Source organism: Hevea brasiliensis, chromosome 7, assembly GCF_030052815.1.
Source record: "Hevea brasiliensis isolate MT/VB/25A 57/8 chromosome 7, ASM3005281v1, whole genome shotgun sequence".
NCBI classification, from domain to species: domain Eukaryota; kingdom Viridiplantae; phylum Streptophyta; class Magnoliopsida; order Malpighiales; family Euphorbiaceae; genus Hevea; species Hevea brasiliensis.
In genome coordinates this window covers 93,486,309-93,506,431 of record NC_079499.1, presented here as the reverse complement: position 1 = coordinate 93,506,431, position 20,123 = coordinate 93,486,309, and the positions used below count along the sequence as shown (strand labels likewise).

The window sequence follows — 20,123 nt, the reverse complement described above, 5'->3', positions numbered from 1 at the left end:
AATGTTGGTTCTGCTATGGAGACTCTTTGCCTTCTGCTCCTCTCTAGGCACCAATTATGTGTGGGTAGTTGGCAGTTGGTTGTTTTATCTAGTCTTGAAGTATAGCAGCCAAAGACTCCTGGCAACGAAACCTCAAATGCATTTTCTGGGCATAAACCCTCACCGCCAGTGGACTTCACTGCATTCATGCACTTTCTTTCTCTGGAGGGGAAGGAATCTCTGGTGAATTGGGAGCCACGATAGCTAGCTTTGATAACTAAAGTCTCGTTTAGCCTGCATATTAGGAATAGAGTAAATTACATCAATAATCACCTATTTAATTTCAATTTAACCAAAAAGTTTAATTTATTAAATTTTAATCATTCAACTATTTCTTTTATAATGACGAGTGAGAATTCTGTCATATCAAAAATATATTCTACTGGAGAAATAAATGTTTTTACCTTACTAAGCAAAAAATAAGACCCACTTACAAACTTCAGTAGACATTGGATCCCATATCAAATAAATAAATAAAGTTTCTTTATTCTCTCCTCTTCTCTCTCTTACCTCCATGAATAAGGCGTTATTTATCTCCATCTCATTTATAAATTTATAAACAAAGCGTAATTGATTTGGAAAGTCTAGTTAAGGAAAAGGAGAGTAATCAGAGTGGGCAGGAGAATTGTGCATTGTCCTATTTAGCAGGGCTGGAGGAAACTGGGCGTAGAAAGTGGCATAATTGGCTCCGCAAATTTAGGGAGGAGAGGACGAGAAAGATTATAGCCCTAATGCATGTGAAACGGTACAACCTCTGGACACTGTCAGCCAAACAGCCACAGAACCGGCTAAGAATACAATACAGTGTTTCCAGAAAACCAATTGTAATCATCATTGAGCTGGCAATAAGGCTTAATAGAGTTGTAATAGAACTCAGTCCAAGCACTACCTTAGGCCCAAGTTTGTCTACCGTATTGTCTTATACATGTAGAACAAGGATAAAAAGCTGGGATACAGTGAATTAAAACAAGGCAATTCCCCTAGCCCACATTTATCATTATCATTAGCAGCATCAAGAACACACCAGCTGGATCCTCAATAATTTTAATACATCAATCCCAACAAATTACAATTAGGTTTGTGCAGCCAACAAAGAGACGACAAAAAAAAAGGAACAACCCCCGAGCTAGCACACAATACTTGAAATAGCGTAGCAGGTTCCCAGAACAGATGTGCTCAACCAGCTCTGCTAACTTCCCCTGAGAAAGACTGGCATATCAATTCTGAGACCAGTATTATCCAAATCTCAAACTTTCCCCTTGTCAAAATTATAAAAAAAAAAAAAAAAAAAAAAAAAAAAAATATTAGAACAAAAACAAAATTTACACTGGAAAGATACTTCAGTCCCCGATGCTTTCAACTTCTAAATCCAAAAACCTCATTTAATATTTTCTATTCATGAAGCCATTGGTGTTCCACTTGCAGTCTGTTTAGCCACATAAATCTGCTTCATCTTTGAAGAAGGAAAGCTCTTTTCTGCACCCAAAGATTGATTCCTTCCTTGGTATCCCATCCTACGATGAGACCATTCACCCCCAGAACTATTCTTCTGAGAGATTCCACCTCCTCTTTGATAATTATAGCCAGAGGAATTACTGTAATGCTGGGCAGAAGTACTCCTCTGATGTGAAGGCTGCATTTTGAAAATAGAACTTGTACTCTGGCAGCTGCGACTGTTGGTCCCACTACAATTCTGCACCGCATCCATCTTGCCAGCATCTGGAATGTTGCTAGTAGATGAACTCTTAGCAACAGTGCTCAGTGTTGAAGTTCCAGCACTGGTGGAGCATGATGCGTCTACCAACCCCAGTTCATCTGGTAACTGGGTGACACTTGCATCAGTGGCTATGGGGAAGTTCAGGGTGTTGTCAGAGGACTTAGTTGTCTGAGACTCTTGGAAGCTGTTAACTAATGGTTGATCAACAGTTTGCCCATGGTTAAACTGAGAAGGAAGCGCACCTTCTGCATGTTGCTGCAATGGCATTGATACAGAAACAGATTGAAGAGGTGATGGAGGAACATGTGACCATCGAGCTTGGACCGACATGTCAGGAGAGGACTGGACACAACAGTTTTAATCAAATATCTAATGTCAGTATAAACTATTCCATAAACTTAAATATCAAATTTCATGAAAAGGAAACATTGTCAGCCTTCGAAGTTTGCAATCAACAAATCCTCCAGTCAAACCTCTAAAATATTTCAATGACCCGTGCATACCTTAACACATTCCCATACAATTAAAAAAAAAATCTTAGGAAAGAGAAGAAACACAACTCAACTCAACTAAACTAAACCTTTATTCCAAAAATTTGGAGTCAACTATATGGATTCACTTTCTCCACTCTAAACGATTTTGGGTTAAATCCTCAGAAATGTATAATACTTCTAGGTCATGTTGTACTACTCTCTTCCAAGTCAATTTAGGTCTACCCCTTTTTTTCTTTCTATCCTCTAACCTAATGTGCTCTACTTGTCTAACTGGAGCCTCCGTATATCTACGCTTCACATGACCAAAGCACCTCAATCTCCCTTCTCTCAACTCATCTTCAATTGGCACCACTCATATCTTTTCTCTAATACTTTCGTTACGGACTTTACCTAGTCTAGTATGGTCACTCATCCACCTTAACATTCTCATCTCTGTAACTCTTATCTTAAACGCATACGACTCTTTCAGTGCCCAACACTCACTACCATATAGCATAGCCGATCGTATGGCTGTACGGTAAAATTTTCCTTTCAATTTATTGGGAATCTTAAAATTACATAAAATGCATTGAATTAGATTACTTTTTGAAGGGAACTGATTCAGTGCACATAATTTTTCAAATCACTAATGATAACTTTTACCTGGAAAGGAGAAACATCAAACATGGCCAGAGGAGATGCCATGGGCAAGAGAGGTGATCCCGGCGCAAGATGTTGTATAGGTGTTGGCACATTGGTGGGATTGCGCTGTGCAGAAACCATATTCAAAGTATTCAGGTCCCCTTCACTAACACCCATCGGAGAAGAAGCAGGATTATGCTTCCAATCAGGTTGCTTCCCAGATGGAATATAGGTGGTACCCATGAAACTCAAGCCAACTTGTCCAAACTGTCCAACTGGTGCAAAATGATTATACACAACCATGTGTGGAGGACCTTGAACCCCTGGAATGCTTCCAGGAGGGCTGATGAAAGGACCAGTGAAACCAGCCGGAGGGCCATAGAATGAATCTACAGCAGAATGATGTTGCCAGGTCCCAACTGGTCTCGAAACTGAAGTATTACTCTTCTGGGGCTGCGATTGGGTAGATGCAGACTCATCATGTGGTCCAAAAGTATAGATAGATCCCCCCAACATCGGATTCATCTCATAGAATGGAAAATGGGAAGCTGGACCTCCAGGGACATGAGAAAGCATCTGGCTAGAAGAATTCTGTGGACTTGGTAAAGGCGGCCATAGAGAGATTGGTGGTGTCTCAACCAAAAGATCAGCAGGAAGAGCAACGCTAAGGGACTCTTCACCTCTTGATTGATTAGCTAACTGTTGATCTCCAGATAAACCTGCTAAAATAAGTAAAAAACAGTTTCATAACAGTATAACACCACACTAAAAGGGACATATTGGAAACATAAGTGCAGGTTCCCTATAAAGATTGCAGAGGAAAAAAAAAAGCCACCTGCTGTTATTCCATCAATATCAGTACCACCAAAATTTTTGGAATCTGAAGCAGATACAGGGCCCATACCCAGCCCATTCCCAACAATCTCATCACTGCCTATAGCTGCAACAGCAATGGCTGAGGCAGCTGCTTCAGCTTCACAATCTACCAGATGAGCACATTCATCGGAGGGTTTCTCTTTTTCAAAGAAAAGAGAGCAATTATTTTCAGCTGAGGATAGATTAAGAGAAATTTGAATGTCTGACCGACAAGGACCTGGAGGGCCAATCCCATGGGAAACAGCATGGCTGCTAGGTGGGAGGACTGTTGGAGATGTGACAGCACCTGAAGATTAAATGAACAAAATAATTCAAAAGGAGCCAATAAAAATGCCTAAAAATATACACAAGTTTGAAGGAAGGAAAATGCCCACCAAATTGAATCTTCTCCCCCGCAAGCAACGAATTGATAGGACTCACAGCAGAAGAAAACGACTTGTCCTTAGCCAACATCGATGATGATGGCAAGCTGGACTCACCAACTGATTTAGAAGGATCTCCAATAGAAGGATGTGCATCAAACTGTGCAGGCTTCATAGCCTCATCAAGTTGATTCTGTGTCAGGGCCATAACCTACTAGATAAAAATTAATTAGTTTTTCATTGTTCAAAAAGATGTATTAATGATTACAACAGTATGAAAAGGCCAAAAAAAAATTATCTGAAAGAAAACAAGGTCAAAGAGCTCAAAACTGTCACACAACTAATTTACAGAGAGCAGAATTTAAAAAAAAAAAAAAAAAAAAAAAAAAAAAAAAAAAAACAACAACAACAACAACAACATTTATCAGCTTGTTTATTCTGCTGAATCTTCCGGCCCATTTCTGCAGCTTATAGCAAGATGATGTACAATAGCAGAAGTCAGTCCAAAAGTTTTAAGGAAAAACTTATCTCAAGGCATCATTAGTTAATAATGACTTTAAATTATAAAAATACACAGCAAAAGTGTATCTAAAAGGACACTGATGTTTCTGGAAATCACACACCAAAGCATTTCGCAAAGAATTACATCAGCATTCAAATAAAAAGAAAATATATACAGCAGAAGCACAACAAAACAGATAAGACACAAATACAACTGGGAAAAAATACATTAAGCAGTCTCAAGCTCGGCAGCAGCTGGTCAGGATGTTAATGAACACAGCCTCTGTTTGATAATGGTGGAACAGGAGGACAGTAAAAGCGAGAGGAATTCAATTTTCTCCCATTTGCACCAAAAATAAAAATCTATGTATTTCATCTCGTAACTTTTTACCCACTTCCTCTCCATACAACAAAATAAATTTAATGAGACTTATGCGAGAGCACAAAAGTGAGACAAGTATGAAGACTTGCACATGTACACTCACACGTAAGAATTACATGCCAAATCACTAAGCCTTACTCATACACACTCACATGTAGAGAGAGAGAGAGAGAGAGATAGAGAGAGAGAGAGAGCTCAATGAAGAAAAATCAACTAGTAGCAAGCAGCAATAGAGATTTTGGGGCAAGCACTAATTAAAATTCAACAAACAGAAACATTTGGCAGACAATGAGAATAAAAACAACAGCAAGCAATCACAAGAACTTCCAAAACGGCTTCTTTGATGCAAATCTAATCAACTTCTTATTCATAGTAAGTAACAGAAGAGGAACATCTAAATATCCCAGTTACTACAATGCTTGCCAAAATAGTAGCAAGAACATTTGCATACCTGTTGATTAATCCGGGAATTACCCCAAGAGCCCAAAGATGTTTGGGCATTATCCAGAACCTTATTCTTGTTCTCACACATTAAGCCTGTTGTAAGGTTCTTAACACTACCAGATACAGCAGGTAAGGCGCTTGTTTCGAAGGACCTGTACAAGAAAAATATGAGGTTTACACATCTACGCATGCAATTTTTGCCTATACAAAGTTGTTTGAAAAAGTTTTTACTTCATTGTTTGGGATCTTATATCAGCCTGGGGATCAGTTTTCACAGCAGGAAATCCAACTGGCAGCAATGATTGGGACACTATAGGGGCACTATATCCTGCAGACACTTCAACATTTTCCAAGCCATGTCCATTGGTGCCAACATAATCATTGTGTATATTGTTGGCTTCTGCACCAACTGCTAAAGAAATTTTGTTTGATGTAACAGATGCAACAGTACTTTGTGAGCTGGAACAAAGTTTTCGTGGCGTCTGGCATCAAAAAAATAGCAAAACTAAGAAATGTTAGCAAAACTAAGAAATGTTTTACTTACTGCAATATAAGAGATAAGTGACTCAAAGTTCAAGTGCAACAGAACCTTTGAGACCTGATACTTTGCTTTGATTTCTTTCTCTCTCTGTTCACGGCGATCATTCAACATTTGCCTCTTTGATCTCACCTCAATAAAATCATCATCATCGCTAGGAGCTTCTATGCCAGGTTGCTCAAAAACACGCACAATTCCACTTTGCAAAGGTGCATCAACATTCTCTCCAGGATGTGAAATGCTCTGATTCTTTTTCAGAAATTCTTTTCCAGTTCCCTTTTCAGCCTTACTTTGTGAATCTACCTCCTGGGAACCAGCCGCCTGTGTATTCAAGCCTTCTGATTCAAATGGCCGTTTTGGTTGTCTATTAGGCACAACCACCCTCCTTGAGATACTTTTTCCTCCAGCACCCCTAACACTGCTATTAGACTTGTCATCAACCCCATATGGGATAGATGAAACAAGCCGAGCAGATTGCCTCTTATCAGCACTTTCCCGAACCCGAAATTCAGTTCGCTGGCGTCGAGGTCTTTGAAATCCACTAGATTCTTGGCGAGAATTTTCAGAAGCCTGTAATGATGTTTTTGAGCCATAATTTTTCACTGCAAACACATATCTCTTCCCTCTCCCTCCTGATGTTAGACCCCGAACTTTTGAGGTACCTATAGCTTTTTCTTTAGAAACCGACTGCAATGATGCTGCCACAGTTTGAGGCTGGCTCTCCAATTCTTTAGTGGAAAAGGCTTTAACATTTTTCACAAATGCATCTTCCACTTGAAATCCTGATTCAGGCCCAGAATTGCAATCATTTACATGAGAAAACTCTCCTTGCCCCTGCAGCATTTTTAGAGTGCTACCAGAAATTTCTCTCGGTGACAAAGAATTTTCCTCTTTTGAAGCTAGACCATGAGATACATCTAAGTTCCGAGGAAGAAGACCTGGTTGATTATCCATTGAAACAGACAAAAGGTCACTTTTCATAAGATTATGAGCAGAAGTTTCTTGGCCAGGTTGAACAGGCAGAGGACCTCTGGCATTCTGATTCAAAGGAAAATTAGTTGGAACACTCGGCTGAACAAAGGACATTGATTGCGGAGCCAATGGCAATATCGCCTGTGAAATAGGAGATGTATACCTTAGCTGACCAAATTGGAATAGAGGAGGCTGTGATGGGTGCACTTGAGTAAGGGAAGGGCCAACAGGTGCATGAAGATGAAGAGGCATCTGTATAGTACCAATCTGTATGGCTGGAACCGGTGATGGTATCAGAGAAGGGCCAGAGAACAACCCAAACTGGAGCTTAACAGGTACCTCAGGCTGACCAAGAACAGAGGGACCACTGGACAGGACAGACTGACCTGAAGAAGATGAGACTTGGGGCTGAGTGGACAAACCAGAACTAGTAGAAACATCCACATGATCCATAAGTTTACACGATGTTTGCAGAGCATTTTTAGGTTGAATTACCAAATCTTGCATTGCTTTCTCAGTTTCCTGGAGGAGTCTGGAAGAATTATCAACATTCACTTGAGTAGAACCATCCACAGGTTGATGGGATTGTCCATCAGTGCGCATCCCATCAAAGAATCCTTGTTCTTCTTCAGAAATTTGTTGAATTACGAATTTGGTTTCTTCTTTCCTTGAGCTTCTTTCAAACTCATCATTTGGCATCCCAACCTCTACACCCTCATTGAAGCCAAGAACCAAGTTGTCCATCATTTCAGTAGAACCTTTCTCCTCTACATGCACACCATCAAAATCTTGGGCAAGGTCAATATTCTCATCTTCTCCATCATGAACTTCATCTTCTTCATCATAACCATCCTCATCCTCATCATATTCTTCTTGCTCCTGCAACTGTTGATCGTTCTGAATGGTCCATTCTTCATCATCACCAGTAGAGACAACACTTGAGCCACTCATCATATGATCATTCCCAGCTTCAATAGGTAAGGCTGTAGATTCATTCCCTTGTTCCAATAAGGAAACATTTTTACCTTCACTGCCTGATAATGCTAGAGAATCTTCAGATTCATCCAGGTCGTCATGTGATAGATGAACCGGTGAGTCAGGAGGGCTTGAAACAGAAAGCGAGGACTGTGAGTCACATCTTGCTGTGTTCCTATCTAGTTTGCGCTCTTCATTATCAGCATGCTCTTGCTGGGCATCAATTCTTACAGTGTGTCTAACATTCTCTTGGTGGCTGCTATCATACCTTGTCTGCATAGAAGATTCATTTCTTGCTCCATGATTGTAATGCATCTCACTTTCTCGAAAACTCGAGGGGCCAGGACGGTCATTACCAGATCTGTGAGGATTTCTAAGCATTGAATTCATAGATGGAGGGGGTAGAACACGAGGCTGCCTCATGGAATACCGTGACCTTGCAAAAGAATAGAGCCCATCTGCCTCTGGATTTTGATACATCCGTTCATGGTATGGAGGATACAGATTGCAACGAGCACGACCATGTCCCCATCCAGAATCGCCAAACCTCTCACTATGGTTATCCTGATATTCAGATTCAATTTCCACATTTCTTCCATAATGATCTCCTTCCCCTGACATATTCCACCTCTGACCCTTGATCTGACTGAAGTCATCCATATGAGCATCAGGAATACCATCTTTATGATAAGTCCTAGATGGGATGAATCCAGGTCCCCCATAAAATTCTTTTCTAGTAAATGTTCTTCCACCAATAGATGTATCCCGCCCAGGACTGCGATGACCATTCTCCTGATCTTGTGAAAGAAAAGTTGAGCTGTTCCCATTTTCAAATGAATCCCTCTTCCATGAATTCACAGCTTTACCTCTGTCCAAAAAGATAGCAGCGCCATCTCTAGGAAAGTGAGGCCTAGAAACCACCTCAGATGGTCTATTCATTCCTGAGGAATCAGAAGTCGCTGAAGTTGTGATCCTTTCTAACATCCTTTCACTATCTTCCCAATCACCCACATCTACCACCTTGGAAACATCCTTCTCTGATACCATCGCCGACATCTTCTCATCTGTAACACCAGAAGAATTAGTACTAACACTCTTTACTTCATCAGCATGCCTCTTCGCAATCCTTTCCTCCAATTCCAAAAGCTTCTGCTTAGCAGCCTGCTTCCTCCTCTCCTCCTCCAAAAGAATTCTGTGTTTCTCCTCCTCTCTAGCTATCCTTTGTTCTTCAGCTCTCCGCATGGTTTCCAGTCTCTCTTGTTCAGCTCTCCGCATGGCTTCCAGTCTCTCTTCTTCCAACCTTCTCTGCCGTTCTTCTTGTTCCCTAGCCAGCCGCATTCTCTCCTCTTCTTCTCTCCGAGCAAGCTCCATACTTCTTTCATGTTCTTCCATTATCCGCTGCCGCTCTTGTTCCTGCATCTTCTGAACTCTCTCAAGTTCAGCTTCAAAAGATTCCCGAACAGGGTCATGAAAATCAGTCTGTTTAAGCACATCTTTCTTCTTCTTAACAAGCCCAACAAGCCCCCCAGAAAAGGGATCTCGTCCATCAAAACCAGCAGTTCCAAAGTCCTTGATGAAGGGGTCCTCTAGATAAGGCTTGTCACTCTTTGAGAATGAGCGCTTATCCCTACCAAAATTCAGTATTGGATCATTAATTGGAAGCCCTTTACCACCTGAAGAAAAAGATGATTTGGATAGCGAGTTATTCTGGTAAATATCTCTGTATCTGTTGTATTGTTCACTTCCATGACGCTCTCGAGTGTTCCACTCAGGCTGTCGACTGCCAAAAGAGTCCATCTTATTATTCCAAGACTGCCTCCCACCTTGTCCATACCCTGAATCCCTTCTTCCAGCATCTTCCTGAGCACTGTCTCGAAAAGGTGATGGGGTGTACTTATTCTCCTTGGTTACTTCTCTGTTCAGAGTGGATGGCCTTATGCCAATACCATTTTTTTCATTCCCGGCCTCTTGGACACCAAATCCATCTTTCGAAAGAGGTGAAGAAGCTCTCCATGAGTTTCCTTCCCGTCCATCTCGGCTAGACATTCTCACATCTTGCCCATAAGTATCCACTTTAGTGACTTCACTGGAAGAAATCTTTCCAGTTTCATTGTCATGTTGTCCTCTCCTGTCAAAGAGATTATGTCCAGGTTTCTGTGGCAAAATACTTGGCCTTGGGAAATCAAAATCCATATCCCATCGAGCTTCACTCTTGGAAAATCCATGATCCCTGCCCCGGTCTGCCAAACCAAGTCCTGTGTCACGCTCATCATCTGCCCAATCTGACCTTGGGTTCAACCGAACTAAAGGCAATGGTCCTGAAAAGTAGTCTTGCCGCCTTCGGTCCTTCTCAGGCAGGCCTGAACCATCCCAACCACGAATTTCAGAACCACTCTCTTGCAATCCATTGTTAATGTTACTCCTTGACTGCAATTGTGGACGCATTTCAACAACTGTGCTCAATTGGGAACTATTCCGCTCATTAGCCAATTCCTCACCCAATAACTGCTTCTGTTTCTGATTCAAACCATCTTTCTGTTTCTTTTCAGGCCCAGAAGTGGCTGGCAAAGTAGCCTGCAATGAAGGGAAATCCTCACCCCTTAAAACTGTGACTTTCTCTGTCACTGGGTAACCCTGGGAAGGAACAGAAACTGCAGGCACCGCCGACCGAGCAGAGGGAGGAGTATACACACTACTACCACTACCCTTGCTGACTCCATTAACAACACCAGGCAATCCCTGATCAATACCATGATTATTACAAGTGTCATCAACTGTATGATCACCACCAACACCAAATCCTTCTTTCTCCTGAACGGCAATTGTGGCAGGCTTAGTCCAGCCCATACCTGAAGAGCTAGGGCGAGGCCCACTTCCCATACCACCTCCAGCAGGACCCCCACCTGATCCCAACGAATCAAACCTCTCATGCTCTTTCCGCAACGATGGCAGATTTAAGGGGGGTGGAACAGAAAGTTTCGGCCCAGCAGCCTTCTGCGAGCTACGAGGCCGCGAAAGCACCAACATCCCTCCTCCACCTCCACCAGGGCGGTTGCGGTTTGAACCATATGAGCTTGAATGATGCTGATTATTATGGTGATGCTGATGATAATGCTGCTGACCATAGGATTTATTGAGATTCACAGAAACAAACTTGTTGCCGACTCCGGGATTGGCCATCTCAGGGTCCCACCCAGATTATCAACCCGTTTGGCAGCCTCGGATCCCGCCAACGCATCAAATAAACACAAAAAACCCTAACCTTAATATTATTCCGCTTTCAAGCAAAAAAATTGCTCCTTTCTCTATCGTAACAGATCTAACTGTAAATGAAGATCAACAGAAACTCCCTCTAACCCTGATCAAGCCAAATAAACAAATAACCTCAAATCATAAAATTAGAAAAAAGAAAAAAAAAATTGCAACAACAGCAATATTGGCTTAATTTGGCTTAAGTAGAAAAGTGTTATAGTTTTCAGGTGGGAGAGACAGATCAAAATGACATGGAGGAATGATGGGGTGTGTAGCTTACCTCCGGGGAGAAAGATAGAGGCGGCGATAATGACGTCCGCCGCGGAGAAAGGAGTACGAAAGAAACGTCAGGGAGAAGCCCTACTGAAAACACAGAGAGAGACAGAGGAGGGGGAGGGAGAGCGAAACACGGAGGGCAGCTAAAGCACGAGAGACAAATAGGCGATGGTTTTTTTTTTTTCTTTTTTTTTTTTGTCTTCTGGTTTTTTTGTCCCTTTACTTTGCGCTATTTATATTTGTTCTCATCAATTCCCTTCTGCGTATTTGCTGATTCAAGTGAAGAATCAAAGGTCTATCAGACCTCCAATTGCAACTTCCTATCTAATTTCATTTATGACTTTTGCTTGATCTGCAGGATGAAAATACTTTAATTAATTAAACTAAATTATAATTCGTTACACTAAAAATTTGACATAAGAATGGTTATATAACTAAATTTAGTGTATAAAATAATTTTTAATGTGCGATAATAATCATAAATATAATATAAATTATAAATATAAAATTTAATTATTATCATAATAATAAATTTTAAATAAATAAATTTTTACAGATTTAGAAAATATTTTGATATGAAATTTAATTAAATCACGATAATAATTGAGAGACACTATTTAATTTAATAAAATGATTTCTAACTCTTAATCCTTCTTGATTCATACATAAAATTTTAGTAACAAAAAATTTTTCTAAAATAATTTAAATATCTCTAATTTTATAAAAAAATATATATGATATTATTAATAAAGAGATAATCAACTCATATATATATTTAAGACTTAATTTAATATAATTATAATTATAATTTATTTAATTATAATAAATATTAATTAATATTAAATCACATTAAAAGAATTAATTTTGATTCTAACAAAATCTTACATAATGTACCTTTCATATAAAATTAAATTTAATACTAATTTGTATCTTATCAATCGAAAGAAGTCATTGCATTATTCTTTATATATATATATATATATATATATTATAAAGTGAAAGCTTACAAATAAGGTCATAAATGTCACTTCGTGAAAGGATATTTATTAATTAACGTGTCACGTGATGAAAAATATTGATTAATTAATATATAAATAAAAATATAAAAATAATTATTATTTAAAAATTAATTATGTCAATTTATTTTTTTAATTTTTAAATTTAGATTAAAAAAATATTAAATATTAATTCTATTTTTTTTATTTAATAACATGTATATATAAAGTAATTAAAAATACAAACAATCTATTATTTATAAAATTTATTAATACTAAAAAATAAATTCATTTCTCACTTTTTTTGGACATTAAATATAGTGCTTACTAAAATCTCTATCTTTTTTCACTTGTTGATTCTAGTAATTTAATTATTCTTTTTATAATTATATTTTTTTTTTTCAAAATCTTGTTATTTATATTTGATAAACTGTTTGTATTTCATTTGTTTATGTGCATAAATATATATAGTGTTTTAAATAATAGATGTTCCTATAAAAGATTCAAAGTTTGAAATCATTTAATGACTATAAACCATAAAAATCATAGTTAGCTTATGTCTATAATTTAAAAAATAATATATTAATCAACTTATTTATTTATCCATGCTTAAAATAAATTTATAATTAATTGAAAATTTTATCATTAACAAAATTTATAATATAATTATAAAAATATAAAATATAAAAATGCATATAAATTTATATTATTATAATAAAATAATAAATAATCAGTGCGATGCATGAGCAAAATGGCTAGTTTATCTTAGTTTTCCTACCTTTTTATAGTATGAGTATGCAGTTTTCCATTTAAACTGAAAAACTAAACCGAATCGAATCAATTCGATTTAATTTGTTTGATTTTTCGCCTAAACAGTTTGGTTTATAATATTTAACACTTTTTATTATTTGGTTCAATTCGGTTATTTCATAAAAAATCAAAGAAAAACAAATTGAACCAAAATTCCTATACTATGTCATTTTGAGGCCCTCTATATATATGTCATATCATATGTCCTATGTCTTATCACTTCTTCTTATTGTTCCCTGTCCCATCCCTACTTTGACCTTGCAATTCCTTCTTCTTCTTCACCCTCCACCCAACGTCTCCTCTTTATCCTCCTCTTTTTTTTCTTTATTCTTTCTTCACCTCTACCTCCACTCCATGATATCATGATTCTCTTCCACCCACTGACATATGTCTCCTCTACCTCCACTCCATGATATCATGATTCTCTTCCACCCACTGGCATATGTCTCACCTCTCACTGTTGTCTCCTGCGGGCTGCATCTCATCAGAGACCCACACCGATAGTGACAGGCTTCACATCACTTATGGTTTTGCCTCACCTGCAACTCACACCCACATTTGTTCATGGATTTTTCTTATCAACAATCTGGCCATGGGTTTGCCTCGCTTCTGGGTTTGCCTCGCCTACATGTTCAAGAATGGTGTTGTATTCGAAATATTTGTGTAGTTTGATTCTATAAAACGTGATACAATGTTTGAGTTAAATTGAGTTCTTCTTTGTGATTTTTGTTGTTGTGTTAGTGATATGTACTCATATCCAAGATTTGTGACTTTTTATGTGTGCAATGTGTTAGTGATTTAAGTTTCTCTTGTTTTGAAATTGTAAAATGTGTTGTGATTTTCATCTGCAATTTGAGTTTCTCTTGCTTTTGCTTTTGATTTGTGTGAAATGACAAACCAAATTGTACTAAACTGAATAGGTTTGGTTCGATTCGATTTTTCCCTAAATTTGGTTTGATTTTAGTTAACATTTTACAAGAAATCAATTTTTTGATTTTGGTTTGATTTAAAATAGAACATATCAAATGCTCTCTCCTATCTTATAGAGTTTGTATACTCAAATATATTCCACCACTCAATATGTTGAGACTTTTTCACATGGATTAATGTAGGAATCAATATATATATATATATATGCATTTTGATGTGTTTTATAATGAGACATTAATGTTTCTATTAACTTACAAATAAATAGCATAATAATGGATAAAATTATGAACGATCACATTCGTTAGAATATGCATATAATATATATTAAAGATAAAAAGAGAGATGATTATTTAAGATAATTTGATCATGTACAACACGTTGAATCAAGATAGTCCAGTATAAAAATGTAATGAGTTAGTAGGTAAAAAAGTGAGAAGGAAAGAGTAAAGTCTAAAATAATTTAAAAGAAAACAGTATTAAGAGATTTAAAAGTTTAGATATTGATATAAACCTATTATTTAATAAAGCTGAATGACGGAAAATGATTTATACAGTTGATCCTAATTAGTTTGTGATTAATACTTAAATGGTGTTGTTGTATTAATGTACAAAGAAATCAAGGGTTTAGCAATTTAGAAAAAGAATTTAACACAATTTCTTTTTAGAATGAATTTGGAACATCCTATGGTTGCATATTTAAATTAATTTTATGAGAAAAATTGCTAAAAGGACTTTTAATGCTAAAATAGCATATTTGTTATCTTCACTTAAAAGTTTATTATTACTATTATTATTAATATTATTAAATAAAGTGTATTAATTAAATATTATAAAAAAGGTTAAAATAATACCATTATTTTGCAGGCAATAAAAATTTTATTAATATCAAATAAATTAAAAAAAAAAAAAGAAAAAGAAGCGGGAGAGAAGAAGAAGGAGGTCAAATGATAAAAAAATAAATCAAACTTTTATAAGTTTTTTTAATTTTGACCAAACTTTTTAATTTAATCTTTAAATTTTTAGATTAATTTTATCGATAATAATATTAATATTATTTTTTATTATAAACTCAACTTCTAAAAAATACATGATTCAATTTATATATTTATAAAAATATCAAAATTATGAAATTATATTTTAATTATAGAATTTTTATAGTCTCACTTTTTCTCTTTTTTACTCATACATTTATAGCTTTTTATTTGATTAATATACTTCCACTTACTTAAATATAGAATAATATTTTCTTAATTCCAAAAAATACACATATATATAATTTATTTGGGTAATTTCAAAATACATTTTGTTAATATTTATTGGGGTAATCTTTTAAAGACTTATTATAATACCATTTTTTTATTTTATTACATTTAATTTAATTATTAAATTAGCGTTGCATATTAATAATTTAATTTAATTATAATATAACTTGTCATAAAAAATAATATATAATTAAAGATAGAATAATTTTTTTATCCATTTTTATTTATTACACACAATGGCAAATACATTGAAAAACGAAGGGAGAATTTTATGGGTTTTTAATACTTTCAGACATGATTATGGTTTTTTTTTTTTTTAAATTGATACTTAAGAATTTATTCCTCATTATTTCAGTATTTTCATAAAATTTTTATAAGGGGAATATTAAATAAATTCATGCCCAACTGCCTAAGGTTAGAAGAAATTAGTCATTATTTTGTATGTAATCATCACACGTAGTAAGTATTTTTATAAAAATCACTAAATTATAATTTATTTCATAAAATTTATTAAATTTCAATTTGATTTCATAAAAGTTATTGTGATTATAAATTAAGGATTTTCAAGTTAACCTACTGGTTTATAAATTATTTTACAATTAAAATTACTTAATTAGTGATTATTGATAGAGGAGAAACGGAGAGAAATAGGAGTGTTTGACAATGAGAGATTAGTTTGATGTATTTTATATTTTCTATTTTTTTTAAGAAATTAATAAAATAAAATAATTTTATTTATAAAATAATTAACAAATCAGTAGGTTAAATTAGAAACATTTTAATAACTTTTATGAAACTAAATTAAAATTCATTAAGTTTTATTAAAAAAAAAATTCAAATTTAATAATTTTTATAAAAATACTTATAAAGTTGAGTGATTGCGTGTGATATTTACCTTTATTTTTTGCATTATGATCTTTTCTTATTATTTAAAATTTATTTTTTAAAAAATTTTATGGATATGAAATAGAGTTTTAGTTAGAATTTGTATTATTCATACAATTTCATGTTGTTTTACTTTGTTTATTAATTTTAATAATATTAATATTATACAGAAATATAATAAGGTGATTAGTTGGTATTATATTTCTATCAAATAATACCGTGGCTTCAACAAATTTAATGTAAGAAAGGCAAACAATTTAATAAAATAGAAAGTATGGTCTTAGTTCTCTCTCTTTCAATGTGCCATTAAATTTATAATTATTAAGCTTCTACTTATTTTATGAAAAATATTTTTTATATTTTTTAATATCTAAAATATTTAAAAAATAATTAATGAAAATATTTTATTAATTAAAGAGAAATTTAAACTATTTTTAAGAAAAATGATTTTCTTTGTTTTTAAAAAATATTTTATAGATTTGGCAATCTTCTTTAAAAATGAAAACACTTATCTATGCGTATAAAAACATGTACCATTTATTTAATATTATAATAAAATAAAAAAATATTTTCACAAAAAATATTTTTTATAAAATAATTTCGATATGCAAATTATTTTTAATGAAAGCATAGTTTAAATTTTAAAAAGTTAATAGTTATATCATACATGATAAATTTTTTAAAAATTGTGGAAAGTTTATTATTATTTTTTTAGTCTCATTAAATAAAAAATTCAAAATTTTTAAGATTTTATCATTATAGACAAAATTTTAAATTATGTGTATTTATAGTGGAATCTTAGTTTTTCTTTTAGGGATAATCTAATTTTAATTAGTTTTCATAATTGTAGTAAAAAAGATCGAATTAAATTTAAGAAAATTAATGATAAATTATAATATAATTCATGAAGTTATATTTTATAATTGCTCTTTGATTATAATGTAACTACTTTGCATGATTGACAACTTAAAAAAAATTGCGATGCAATTATTTGTGATTACTTTATTGTTATTATGTAATTTTTAAATTATTTATTATATTAAAATAAATTTTAATCAATAAAAATAACTTTTTAATTTAAAAATTTAATTAAAAATAAAAATAAAATATATTATATTTTATATAATAAATAAAAATTTTAAATTATTGTAATAATTTGCTAATTAAATAAAATTTTAAAGAATATATCATAACTAGCATAATAATGGATAATTTATAATTTTTATTTTTTAATTTAATTTTTAATTATATTTTAAATAAAATAAATTATTATTATTAAACTAATTTTAAATTAAAAAATTTTCTTTTATTTAATTTAATTTGAATAAATTTTTACTTGTTATAATAATAAATTTTTAACCAACTTATGATATAATTAATTAAAATATTATTTAATTCTTTATATATATATATATATATATATATATATATATATTAATAGTAATTTTCCTAATTATTTTCCTTTAAAATGTAATAAAAATACTTTATTCAAAAAATATTTAAATTTTATGAAATTTTTATACTTTATCTAATAATTTATGTAAATCAATATTTATTTTTTATAAATTACAGAAAATACATTAAATTAATGAAAAAAATAATATTATTTTAAAAATATATAAATAATTTTTTTGTTATTAATATAATAAAAAATTAAATTACTAATAATAAATTGAATTATTTTATTAAAATTTTAATAATAATGAAAATATATAACATTATTATTAATTAAAAATAACATTCCATTATATTTTTTGTAAAAAATACTATATTTAAGTATAATTTTTTTTATCATTCTTATATATTTTTTATAAAACAATTATTTGATAAAAAAAGTTATCACTTTACATAAATTTATAATACAAAATAAATATATTTCATAAAAATTAAAATTTTAAAATATTGTCATTTCTATTAATATAATAAATATAAAAAATATATATTATTTTCCAAAAAATAGATTTCATAATTTTGATACTATAACTTTAATTGTTTTTAATTATCTTTATTTATAGTTAAATTTTCAATGTAATTATATTTACAATTTATTTTTAAAATTTTACTTCTATATAAAAATATAGTTGAGAGATAATTTATACATAAAAATATAGATATTTAATTAAAATTTGAAATTAATTCTATTGAAAACTAATGATAATAAAATATAGATAATTAAAATATCAGTGATAATTGCATTCGATATGTAATTATAATGAAATAAAATATTCAAAGTTTAAGAAATATTAAATAAGAAATATATGAAAAAATTAATAATTAAAGAAATATTAATTAAATATATTTAAATAAATAAATTTTGAGAATGATAACTAATAAATTTTAAAAGAAATAATAAAAAATACTACAAATCAAAAAAAGATTTAAGAGTATTTAGGTAAAATAAAAATATTTGGTGAGAAAATAGTGCTTGATGTGTATTAAATGTCTCATATGACATACTATATATTGACAAACAAATGAAATATATTTAAATAAAAAATTAATTTATAATTAAATATTATTTAATTGAAAAATAGTAACAAACATTCATATTCAATTTTATAATAGTAAAATGTTTTTTATTTACTTGGCCGCTTCAATTAAATTATCATAAGTTTGCCATAATAATAATAATAATAATAATAATAATAATAATAATAATAATAATAAGTATTAATTAATCTTAAGAAAGTGAAATAAAAAGAATATTAAATTATTAATATAAAAAATAATATATACTAATTATAAATAAGTTAAATCTCTATATTTTATTTTTATAACTTTTTATATAAACTACACTGTCTCTTAATTTTTTTTAATAAAGATTTCATAATAAAAATAATAGAAAATATAATAATATAATAAAAATATTAAATTATTAACATAAAAAATAATACATACTAATTATAAATAAGTCAAATCTCTATATTTTATTTTTATAACTTTTTATATAAACTATAATTTCTGTCTCTCAATTTTTTAAATAAAGATTTCATAGTAAAAATAATAAAAAATATAACAATGTAATAAAAATATTTACTAAAGTTATGAAATAAGTTAATGTTTATTAAATTATATAATGATTGATTATGAGATAATAAATTAATAGTCAATTTTATTTAAACTAATGGCCATTAATGACTTATTATTATTATTATTATTATTATTATTATTATTATTATTATTATTATTATTATTATTATAGAGGGTAACATGTGACAAATAATATTTTTGAATAAATAAATTTGTAAAAAAATAATATAAATAATTTTTAAATATTAAATTTAATCATAAAAGGTCTTAATTTTTTAAAAATTAAAAATTTTAAATAAAATAATAATTTAAATCATAAATATTAAGATAGTATTATAAATAATAATGATAATTAAAAGAGAAATAAATAAATTAAATAATAATTAGTATTTATAAAATAATATAAATAATTTTTAAATATTATATTTAATTACAAAATATCTTATTTTTTAAAAATTAAAAATTAAAGAAAATAATAATTTAAATAAAAAATATTAAGGTAGTATTGTAACTAACAATAATAATTAAAACAGAAATAAAAAAAATTAAATAATAATTAATAAAGGAGAATATTTATGAATGATTATGAGATTACAAATTAATGATCAATTTTTTTAAACTAATCGCCATCAATGATATTTTATTATTATTATTATTATTATCTTTTAAATTATTATTATTATTATTATTATTATTATTATTATTATTATTATTATTATGAAGGGCAACATATTGTAAATAATATTTTTGCATAAATAAATT

General features: G+C 31.4%; 1 protein-coding gene across 3 annotated transcripts; it reads right to left on the bottom strand.

The window, feature by feature from the left end:
• Nucleotides 1–1,000: 1,000 nt before the first annotated feature.
• Nucleotides 1,001–11,663, bottom strand: LOC110647362 (uncharacterized). Of its 3 annotated transcripts, none has more exons than XM_058150179.1 (8): nucleotides 11,454–11,663; nucleotides 6,026–11,279; nucleotides 5,668–5,918; nucleotides 5,444–5,588; nucleotides 4,122–4,320; nucleotides 3,707–4,033; nucleotides 2,893–3,593; nucleotides 1,001–2,098 (listed from the first exon to the last, which is right to left on the bottom strand). In XM_058150179.1, the coding sequence occupies exons 2-8, from the start codon at nucleotides 11,099–11,101 to the stop codon at nucleotides 1,436–1,438; spliced, it is 7,362 nt and encodes a 2,453-aa protein (XP_058006162.1). In that variant the 5' UTR covers nucleotides 11,102–11,279; nucleotides 11,454–11,663; the 3' UTR covers nucleotides 1,001–1,435. The 3 variants fall into 3 exon arrangements, with proteins under 3 accessions (XP_058006162.1, XP_058006163.1, XP_058006164.1); XM_058150180.1 differs by having other exon boundaries at nucleotides 2,893–3,590; XM_058150181.1 differs by having other exon boundaries at nucleotides 6,035–11,279.
• Between the last annotated feature and the right edge of the window lie 8,460 nt (nucleotides 11,664–20,123).